We start from the raw sequence: 11338 nt of genomic DNA on the forward strand, positions 1-11338 counted from the left end.
TACCCTGGGTGCCAGAGACTTTTCTAGCGCGGTTTCCGGTTTTCAGTGAAGTCTTTCCGCTCGTGGCTTCGGCCTACGGCCGAAGCTGTGTCGGCCTTTGGCCGACACCGAAAATTCCCGCCGCACGCGAGAAAAACCTCTGGTGCCCAGGGTACCTTTTATCCCATAAGTGTCAATTGAGTTTGCGTTTTGTTTTCCAGGAGATTCAAATTGTCTCTGCGTAATGTGTAGCTCTAATAGTACACGATATTGTTTTGGTACTGTTTATCATTAAAGTACCATGGTAGAGGTCTGAAGTAAATAGTCCCCTGAAGACATGTGGTTACGCGGTAAAATACTAAATCTAGAAAGATTGAAGAAAATAAAAGCGAATCGAGAAACATTGGCTTCGTGGCTGACATGTTGATCATTTCCAAGTTCCCGTACAATTTCTCTTTCACCACAAGTTTAAGCATGTACTCTGGGTGTCTGACAGCTTTCCAAGGCAAACTTTCACTGAAGTTGAGCCCTATCGAACGGGCTTAGTATCTGGATGGGAGGCCTCAAAATGTACGACTTGCTTTCAGAAACACGGGACTGAAAATTATATTTCAACGCTCAAAAATACGAACTAAGCAAGGTATAGATTTTGTTAGCTTGCTTTTTACAAAACAATTATTGATACAACCTTTATAACACTTGAAAGCAAAAAAAAAAGCCAAACTAACAAAAACCTGCTGTGCGGATGTATCCTTTGTTTCGCGAGTTGTTAGTAAACACGCAAGGCGGCCACTGAATTCAATGTCACTTTCGCTTTTACCATTTACTTGTGCAGCCAAAAGAATAGAAAAATTCAAGGTAGCAAAGATCTCCCAAAATGTCTCTCGCGATTATGTCGGAACATTTAAGAGAGCCTGTCCGTAAAAATCAAAGATAACGCGGCAGGGTTAAGAATTTTGATTTCGTTCGTATTTTAATGTTCAATTGGCAGGGATGTGTGTCGGAGAAATCTCTCTTTATTTCAAAGAAAAAGGCAAACAACGAAAATCCGTTGAAATTGTCATTTGAGGCGCTAAGTTATTTCAAGGGTTTGACAGCCTTATGCGCAAAGACAAATCATTCTACCGCCTTTAAAACACTTGGATCTTTTTTGATAACCCTAAATATCTGTTGGCACGATTTTGGGAAATATTGCGTTGTTCCAGTTAAGGTTTTGCAAACGAAATAATTTAACTCTCAGGCATACACTTCACTACAGCAAAAGTCCTTCGTTAGAAATTACATTTTCACTACGTGCGAAAGCTTCAAATTGATTAAGCTTCTTGAATTACGTCTCGCGACGCAAAAGAAATTTTCACTTGCGAAAATTTGAAACTAAACAATTTAAATTTTCTCTTGCGAGGCTCAAAGTGCAAAAAAAAAGCAGTTATTTTGACCTTCGGCATTGCTGGTCACACAAATTTTCACCTTGTACATGTCATAACCCATATTAGGCTAAAATAAGCACTAAGAAAAACATTCAACGAGAATATCAAGTGCTCTCTGAAGGCAGCGATCGAACTATCTACATTATGCTTTCGCGAGAATAATTCATTTCCTCTTACACGAAAAATTGATTGACACCTCTCAATATGTACAGCTTAGAAAGGCCGCGCCAATCAGATCCTTGCATTTGTGGGCGAACGCATTCTTCGGAATATTGGGGTTTGCGGACAAGCGTTTCCTTCCCTCGTCTCTTCATTTTTGCTCGGTCAAAACATCGAAATTTCTCTTCTGTGCCCCACGGAAACGCTTGCTACACAGGCTAGCTTCTAACAGACCTGTTTATTTTCGTGATTTATGCACGCGCTGCGGGGCTATTGGCACCACGGTCTTACACCCTTAAGCTCAGTTTTACTGTCTAATGCCAGACGATTTTACATGTCAACTGGTAGTGTCCTGGGGCGCCTGATAAGTGAATGGGTTAAACTTATAAATTCAATTCATCTAGGAACTTTGGCCGTTCGAAATCCTTGGCCATGTAAATGGGCTAATAATTTAACGGGATTTAGTTGGCAGAAGCAATCACTACCACGGCAAACTTTACTCTATTAAAAAAAGTCTATATATCTGGAGGAATTTTCCCAAAACGGGCCCTTTCGTCCTTCGGTATTTGCAATTTTAAAAGAGAGTTTAACTATTTCTCATCATCCAGACTGAAGATTCTGGAAGCACATGAAATGTATGAAGGAAAGATTTTAAATGTTCTAATTCACCCCATTCCCCAATTAATAATAAAAGACACAGACACAAAGATTGGCTGCGTGCAAATGCCTCTTTGAGGCTGCAGCCACTTATTGTTAGGTTACTACCACCACAACATGAGTACAGATTTACCTGGGAAAAAGGCTTTAAGGATCTTTTCAATATCCTTTATTTTGTCCTTAAAGCCTTTCCCTGACAAGTTATTGGTGCAGAATGTTACATTAATAATTCATAAATTTTAGGGAAATAACATATAGTTTACCTATGACAAAGGCTTTGAGGATCTTCTTAATAGAATGCCCTTTATTTTGTCCTTAAAGCCTTTCCATAACAAGTTAATGGTGTAGATGTCACCTTAATTTTTATCTTAACAAGGAAATAAGGTTGTCTGGTATGTCACCAGGGGCCCTAAGATCTCTACGTTTCACCACACCAACTAGGTGATCACAGCTACTCTTGAACTTACGATGCATCCTAAACCTTCACTTAAACCCTCCAAGATTTACAGGTCCTAAATCAAGGTTTTGTTGTGAAACAGTGGGGAAAGCTAGCATACCTTAAAAGAATTTCTAATTCTGCATAAATAGAAACTTTTTTTAAAAATGTCAAAATGCAATCCAATTAATTCTGAAGTAAGAACAGAAACCAGATGAAGTGGTCAGTCTCACAATTCACAGCAGTTTTGCAGCTAAGAAGGCAAAAAACACTGTTTAACAATTATTCACTAAAGGCGAGCTAAATATCGGTGAGTAAAAACCGAGATGAAGTCCAGGTTTTTATTCACCAATATTCACGGAGCCTGAGGTGAATAATTGTTTTAGTATCATAAATACTTTTGTCCTTTGGCCATTTCAGTTTCAACAGGAAAAGAAAACAAACAGCGGTTACAAACATTTTTGTAACAAATAACAAAAATAACACAAATAACAAAAATGTTTGTAACCGCTGTTTGTTTTCTTTTCCTGTTTTAGTATAATTACATAGGTGATTACAATTGAAAAATATGCATTTTCTTTGTCACCTTTGACAAAACAACTTGTGACCATTTTGAAAAAAACCCCTAGGTGATTATCTCATAATTATCACCTCAAGTGCAACCAATCAGCACAGAGAATTTTCAATAATCACTTACGTATGTGATTAACCCATTGACCCCTAGGAGTGAGACTTTACAGATTTTACTCTGTCTAACGTCAGATGATTTTACTCTTCAAATGGGGGGCTTCCAAGGGCATTTGAGGTGTCAATGGTTTATTACTTAGAGGAACCCTACCACTTAGAATTGCATAGATTGTGCAGATCAGACCTGGATTGTCAGTTTTATCCATTGTCTGACAGACATATTGACTGTAGCTAACTTGTACATTTTAGTACCTTTCATGTACAACTGTGTAAAATGTATGATTTCCAAAGTCTGATAACTTTCGCCTTGATTTATGTGACAAAATCTTAGCTGGAGAGTTTGTTCCCAGAGTTCTTTGTCTGCCATTCTAGTATTCCTTCTAGTTTAACTGATCAAGTTTTTTCAGCTAGTTGACTGAAACTGTCAAGGAAAACGATAAGCAATCTGTCACGACACAAAAACCGAACAACATACAGGGTAATGGCATAGGGTGTCTAGGTCCCGCCTAGAAAAATCATCAATGTCCTCACTTCCTTTCAGTTACAAGAGTATCCATCGTAAATATTGGATAACATCAATGGTCTCAAGTGAATTGAATTTCCGGCTTCACTTTTCACCTGTCCCTATTCGTATCCCTTTCATTTACCTTACTCCACCCTGACACCAAAACAATTTCTCTATTTCCTGTCCCCCACAAGACACACACACCAGCGAAAAAATTGACAGACAATTAGAAAAACTTAACACAAAATCAGGTGGAACAGGCGTCGATTCGAAAGTCAAATCTCAGCTGAATTTTCCGCCCGCTGAATTGACAAGCGTCCCATTTACATCGATAGTTACTTTTGTTTGTTAAAGTAACAATGTAAGGAGTCTGTAAAGTCAGTGTAATCTTACCAAGTAACACTTAAATTCTTCTGTTTGGAGCATCGACTTGTGCTCAGTGAATGCCGAAATTCCCTTCAAAATAAAAGCTACGTAAGCCTTTTGAAAACTTCAGAAACGTGCCTTGCAGTTTTGAGGATAAAATCAGCGTGGTGTATATTAGGAACTCGGTAGAGTTCATAACGACGTTTTGAATGTAAAATAGAGAAGAAGACAGAATAATAAACCACACATATACTTACAGCAACCTATTACAGCAGCCATCTTTCTTCTCTCTGCTTGGCAGCAGGGCGGGTAAATGCTTCGCGGTGAGACAGGTTCCCGCGCAGTTTTCCCGCTCTTTCACACCAGGAAAAGTTGCCCCGATTCCCGGCGTGAATCCACTCAATACGGGAATTATCCCGCACAAGGGTTAGTTTTAGTTCCCAGGTGTCTATCATCCAAGGGCTACTAGTTTGGGTCTGTTTATGTTTTAGATTTCAATTGAAACTGAGCTTTGTGTCTTACCATTGATGAAAAATAGAGAAAAGTTACTTTTTGAGATGAAGTTTTTGTTATGAAATGGATGTTTCAAGTTCCATTTCGCTTGACTCAGCCAAGGCCTCGTTCCTCTCTCTGTTATCGGTTGTTGATCCCAACGATGCCGGGGAATTCGTAGATTGGGTCGTGGAGTCTTGTTCTGGGTTGCATACAAATGATGACACACATTTGAGCGTTACGAATACTTGTACAACGTCAGAAGAGAAAAGGATAAAAGAGATAATCAAGGACATCAAGAAGAGGGTTCCTCTTAATGCCATTTTGATGTCGGAGAAAATTCATCCGCCGGAAGGAAAGGTTCTGATTTCAATAACTTGAGACCAACAAGTCTGTTTTTCCCTTTGCTAAGAGGCAGGGATGCCTGACGATCAAGGCACTTTAGGCACTGTGATTGTGGCCAGACCAACTGAAAAGTTTGGCGTCTAAGCCGAAATACCACATATTCAATTTTAAGTGTTTGGGCACACTTCAAATGCACATTTCTCCACTGCTTTGTCCATGAAAATGAATGCATCTTGCATTTCACATTCAACAACTTGAATGACAGATCACTCATATGTTCCTCATGCCTGTCATTCACAGGTATTAAACTCCAGCGTGTTCAATTTGTCAGCCTTGTTTTTCCCAGCTATATTTGTAGACCAAAGTCTTGGATGTCTCAGTTGTCCTCAAGTAAAAATGGTACAATAGGGCTCTTAACCCATTGACGCCTGGAGTTAGAGTTATTATATTTTACTCTGTTTAACACCAGACGATTTTATTCGTTCGTTGGGTTAAAAGGTCTTTTTGGTAACTTGTCCCGCCTAGTGTCCCTCCTTTCTACAAATCACAAAAGCCAGTGCTGACCAACTCACTCATTCTGTAGACATTTGAGGAAGAGAACAGACACAATATAAATTTCTTCCATTTAATGATAATACAATGACTCTACTGTCTCTTCTGTATGCTTGGGAGCTATTATGCTACAAACAGGGGTAACGTCTCCTTTTATCCTCCTCCTCTGAATTTTGTGCAGAACTCAGAATTTCACCCAGCGTTAGAGAACTGATACATGATGCATTTTACACAGAACTCAGATTGTTATCCATCAAGAACAGTTCACATTGACTCATTTCTGTATTCTGATGAAGATGTCAACCAACTCTGCGATGAAGGAAAACTAAGTCGTTTCTATTGTATGGAGTGTGGATCTCACAATACAAGGCCACTCAGTAAGTTGTCTTCAGTTATGTTGATTTGTTTCTCTGAGTTTGCTGTTTGCAACTCTTTTGTGCAGTTCTCCTTGAAAGGAATGTCTAGTGCAGAAGTTGATGAGAGATCTGCATCACAATTGTAAGAAATGCAAGGATCGAGTTTCACATGGTATAGTAACTTTACCCTTTAGCTCTACTCCTTTATCAGTTCCAAAAGTCAGCAACTATTCACCGAAGTGGAGGTGTATGTACCACAACAGTGAGACAATATAGCAAAAACAGATGATTTTAATTCATTTATTTCTGCAGATTACAACATTTTCGGGCACAAATTGCACGCAAATTGCTCGGAGGTGAATAGCAATGGATATCTGGAGTTTGAGTAGCCAATCAGTTTGTGCGTTCAACACTATATCCACTGTTTTGGTATATACTAATACCCCTTATCCTAAATATTTAACCCATTTGCTAATGCTGACGGTTATGGTGTCAAAAGTTAACCACTTAGGTTTTTTTTGCTCTTTTTAAAGTGCCCCTTACTCTCATCTTGATCTGTGAGATTCAGAAGTCACAGAGAACATTTTCTTGATCCATATGGACTTAAAGAACGTTTTTCCAACTCATCACACTTATTAATGCATCACTTTTGCTGTGCCGTAGCCTTAATATCTCATTCCTCATCACTGCCACAGTTGAGATTTATATTTGAGGCCGCCCTTCCGACACTACTAAGCAGTTTTGACCAATGTTGTCTAGTGGATGTTGGATCTAGACTTGGTGCTGTATTGTATGGGGTAAGTGCTTTTTGTAAACTGTTGTATGGATCTTTAACTTGTTCTGTCAAGGCTAAAGGTATTTCACACTACAAAAAAAAAAAAAAAATCATTTACACTCAGTTAAGAGCGAGATGAGGATACCATGTGATTAGTTAGTCAATTTGTTATTAAATTTGCCAATACTTCAAGTGAGTGGAGGCTGTTTTTCTTTTTAAATTTTTAGGAAGAGATTTAATTTAGGTGGAATCAAATTTAGGGGGGAGGGGTCTTTTGACTTCTGGAGGCGGAATTGGTGTTGATTGTGGGGTAGTTGAAAAGAAGAGAATCTTAAGATTTAAATCTCTGAAGTTGACATCTCTGCACCAGATTGACGCAGCACCCATTGGTTTTGTGATATAATGTGAGGTTTAATTACCTTGGCATTGCTTCAAAACAACTCAAAGATCTAAAATAAGCATTGCTGCTATTATGCCACATTTTCTAGCATACAGTTTTTATTTTTTTATCCATCCCTAACTGCACACCAATAATATGTTTTCCCTCTCTCACAGGCATACCATTTCAGCAAAATACAGAAAATTGTTGGAGTGGAAATAAATTCAGAACTGTGCAAATTACAACAGGAAATGATAGATGGATATAATATGTCTGATCGTATAGAGGTGCAGTATTCAAATATTAATGTGCCTTCACTTTGTGTCTTTTATTGTTAAAACTGATTCAATTCGTTTGCACCTTAGGTTAGATGCTCTAATATTTGTAACGAGCTCAATCTCTTGAAAGAGGGTAAGAAATAGTTGCTTCACCAATTTCACTTCACATTAATGACAATGTGGGTGGTCTCATTGATTTAACATTTTATAAACAATACTAATATGTTGTTTTCTGCAGCTGACATTGTTGTCCTTAATAATGTGTTTGAATTCTTCCTGCCAGCTCCAGAACAAATCAGGTAGATACATGAAACCTCAATTTGTATCCAACGTTTCCATATTAATAATGCAAGAGACTCCAGACTCTTCCACTTTGTTCAAGTTGTAAAATGTGTTTTTGTGGGATATTGTTTTTGCTGTGTGTTTCATAAAAATGCAGACTCTGGAGTTGTTTAATTTCAATCTAACCCAAATGCGATCCACTTCAATGGAAAACGAAGCTGTTGATTGTAATTTGAATGTACCAGAGTCTGCATGTTTCTGAACAGTGCAATTAAGTCACTTGTTACTTTGCACAGAACTTGGAGGATTCTCAGAGATGCTTTGTCAAAGTCAGGCTGTATTTTGGTTACTGTACCAAGTCTTGAAGAAGTGACACTATTCAACAGTGAGGTAGGATATATTATGTTCCACCTATTACTTACGCAGCATTGTTGATGGTCCTTGCCCTACAAAGGGGATTCAATAACTTTTGAAGTAGATGCCTGGGCTAATTAATGTAAGCAGCGGTCACTCTTGTCTTGAAATCAAGGAAATCAAGGAAGATTAGCCGGCAGTGAGATGCAAATTTCTGACAAACAGACGGTGGTATACCGCCGGTAACCGGCTTCTAATGAAAACACTGCCTACAAGGTGGTAAGGCCAGAGTAAGTATTAAGTAATTATTTAATAATACACACCATTTCAATGGTGTATATTGATCATCAATATTCATGTGCAATTTGAAACAAAGCAACGTGAAAATTTACATGAACAAAGCGACCAACAACTTGACCAGAGCAGTGACTCACTCTTTGCTTTTTCATCTTTTCTTTCAAGCCATGTGTGGATGTGGATGAGTGGGTAATGCCCTGCACGGTAAACTACTGGGTACCAACTATTTCCTCAAGTGATGAGGACATTGAAGACTTTCAGAGCATTTTCTTTTACAAAGTGAAGTAAACTAATAAACAAGTGTTTCCCTCTTGTAACAGTAGTAAAATTGGAAGTAAAGTATGTGCACTAATTGAGCCTTTGTAAAAGCAGGTCGAGATCTAATGTTATTTACAATAAGGATAATCATGCAGGAATATTTTGCACATTATTTTAGCCTGTGAACTGACAGTGGTGAGAAGCAAACTGGAGTATAGGACTGGATATCAATCAGTCCTGCGTGTTTGGCTCGCTTTAATCCATAATTACATGTACTTTTGCAATATTTCCCCATCATTCAACCTACAGTTGACGTTAGATATTGACATTAGAATGCCACTGGCAGCTGCTATTTCCGACGTTCGACAAGTGATATGATTACGTTTGTGGTGACATCACAAGTGACTGGATGAAAACCGTATAGTTTACTGTTTTTATTGTCAGTTTCCTTTGGTTTCATGGTATTGTGACTAGAGTAACCATGCTTCCAGCAACATCTCTCATCTAGGTAATATAACAATTATCCTTAACCATAAAGAGAATGGTTCTAAACAAAGGCAAGATATAAAAAAACCTTCACAAACAACCAATCGATCCATGATATGTGATTTTCCAAGTAACCTTCTCGCAGCACCTTCACAGGCTGTTTACTGTTTTCAAAGGTTAATTCTTAAATTTTATTCTATCCAGTTGCATACATGTGCTTTTTTTTTGCCATTGTTCTGTAGGCCATTGAATAGTAGCCAGATGCATGATTGTTTCAATGGGAAGCTGAACAATAGTTCCTTATTCTATCCCTTTTAAATCTTTGGGATTTGAAAAATGCTAACTGGCCATTTATTTTTTCCATATCCAGTGGGATCTTAGTCTAACCCTTATGGTCACCATTTACCCCTCTTTGCCCAGTCTTTAGGAGTCCAATGGAGACATGTTGGGTCAATGCGGATCTTCCTCTTTACCATGCCTCTTCTTTGCCCATCTAATATTTCTTTAGCGAGATTTAATATGTACTGTCCTTTGTAGTAATGGATGATTCCAAGGTGCTGAAGAGTTGAAACTACATCTTCCTTCCGTATACTCGTCATTTCACAGATATCACTGTTAGGGAGGAAAACGCAAGGTGTTGTCATTCCATTGTCGGTACCACACAATCACTATATACAAACCAGTACATGCTTGGTTAAAGAATATTATTTCCTTTAGAAAGACAGATGACTCCTCCTTGAGGCTAGTTTTTATTGTGCAGTGGAATCAGTGATCAAAGAACAAATGTGTTGCAATCTATGCTCTAATCCAGTGGCTTTTTTGATAATGAGAAAAACATAGTAATGTTATTATCTTAACAACAACAACAACAACAACTAATTGCCTATCATTAATTAATAGAGAAAACATGTACTTAGGTAGATAGAGAGTACTGGCTGTCTAGAATAACCATAAGGGCTAGCAGAACTAAGCAGCCATCACAATCACAAATGGGGAAATTAAACCAATTACAATGTCCCCAAACGAGCTTAGAGATGCAGACTGATGACTCCCTCCATGTAGAATGCAACAGACAGAAATAAGTGGCAGCAAGGCCCAGTGGTAAGGGTGCAATATTTATGCCAACCCATTACTTCTTTCCAGTTGGCTTTCCTGACAATGTGTTGTCTTTAAACTAACCCAGCAAGATTAGTACTTCTTCTAGTCTAAGATTAACAAATAAGTTATGAGGTAGCCAGGTGTAATCAGGAAGTCATCAGGTTGAAATTCACTGAAACTCAGACCACATACAATAACTATATCATTATCGCACTTTTCCAGCCTGGCTCCCCATAAAGTACAGCACGGGGTGTTCTCAGACAGTCACCCATTCACAAAATAGCCCTGTCCAACAGGACTTGCTTTCAGTAAATAAACTGGAACTGGTGTATTCCTGTGGACAAACGCCACAAGCTTTAGGTAGGCTGTGTAAAGTAAACAAAGTTTCTCATTACTGTACATTATAATTTGCTTGTCAAAATACTTGGGTCTCTTACTTGATTGTTATAGCAGGAGGAGTTCCATCCTCTCCACCTTTGAGAGAAACTAGAATTTCCAAAATGGTCTGTGACCAGTAACTGCGGTAAGACAGCAATCCTAAATCTGATAGAGGCTTCTCTGGTGTTCCAGTCTTTCCTTCAAACTTTGAAAGTTCATAACCTAAAGTAATCGTTAAACCGTCAGCTAAAGCGAGTAAACATGAGACACTTAAATTCAAAACAGGTAGTGGACCAAGAATTGGCATTAAATAAATTATGCAGATTGAATTGAGAGATCAGCATTATAACGGGAAAAACATCAAAGCATTCTTATAGTGATATCATGTAAGGTAAACAAATTTCAGTGCCATTGTTTGAGAGTGAGAAACATGCAACAGGTACACTAAAACACAAAACAAAACATGCTGGTGTTCCTCCAATTCAATCTAAGCTCTTTCACTAGTCCCTGATATACCAGAATTTAACTTATACTAATAACACCACAACTTGAGATTGAAGGCAATGATCACCAAGATCAAATTTAAACAAATTCTCCTGTTAGTGCCAAAACAAAATGTATGGAAGTACAGTTGAGAGAACATGCATTTTGACTTTACAATATAACCCTCCATTAACTTTCCTATAGTGAAATCATGCTCAGATTTATAATCAATGTGCAGTAGGAGTCTAGCTCTTATGAGTCGCTCACTCAATCCAACTAGAAGCTCTTCCAGGTGTTTAGGGAGGCTTG

At 38.3% G+C, this 11338-nt stretch overlaps 2 protein-coding genes across 2 annotated transcripts in view; one reads left to right on the top strand and one right to left on the bottom strand.

Moving 5' to 3' along the window:
* Window positions 1–4683: 4683 nt before the first annotated feature.
* On the top strand, window positions 4684–8756 carry LOC137978883 (uncharacterized). The gene is made up of 9 exons (XM_068825999.1): window positions 4684–4734; window positions 4769–5068; window positions 5841–5982; window positions 6625–6758; window positions 7292–7402; window positions 7481–7526; window positions 7632–7692; window positions 7972–8065; window positions 8492–8756. Exons 2-9 carry the CDS (start codon window positions 4793–4795, stop codon window positions 8612–8614), a joined length of 987 nt encoding a protein of 328 aa, XP_068682100.1. The 5' UTR covers window positions 4684–4734; window positions 4769–4792; the 3' UTR covers window positions 8615–8756.
* A 247-nt stretch (window positions 8757–9003) lies between these two features.
* LOC137978882 (histone acetyltransferase KAT5-like) overlaps window positions 9004–11338 on the bottom strand; it is a 7331-nt gene continuing 4996 nt past the window's right edge. Inside the window, exons 9-10 of the mRNA XM_068825998.1 lie at window positions 10606–10768; window positions 9004–9682 (exon numbers count right to left, since the gene is read on the bottom strand). Coding sequence (XP_068682099.1) covers window positions 9466–9682; window positions 10606–10768 — 380 coding nt within the window. The 3' untranslated portion in view covers window positions 9004–9465. The remainder of the gene's footprint in view (window positions 9683–10605; window positions 10769–11338) is intronic.

Source organism: Montipora foliosa, chromosome 12 (genome assembly GCF_036669935.1).
Source record: "Montipora foliosa isolate CH-2021 chromosome 12, ASM3666993v2, whole genome shotgun sequence".
In the NCBI taxonomy this organism is placed as follows: domain Eukaryota; kingdom Metazoa; phylum Cnidaria; class Anthozoa; order Scleractinia; family Acroporidae; genus Montipora; species Montipora foliosa.

Excerpts from the sequence above, each read along its gene's own strand:
- LOC137978883 (XM_068825999.1), top strand. The coding sequence starts at position 4,793 with ATGGATGTTTCAAGTTCCATTTCGCTTGACTCAGCCAAGGCCTCGTTC. Across the intron at positions 6,759-7,291 it reads TTGGTGCTGTATTGTATGGG|GCATACCATTTCAGCAAAAT; the intron begins GTAAGTGCTTTT and ends CCTCTCTCACAG. Across the intron at positions 7,693-7,971 it reads CCAGCTCCAGAACAAATCAG|AACTTGGAGGATTCTCAGAG; the intron begins GTAGATACATGA and ends TACTTTGCACAG.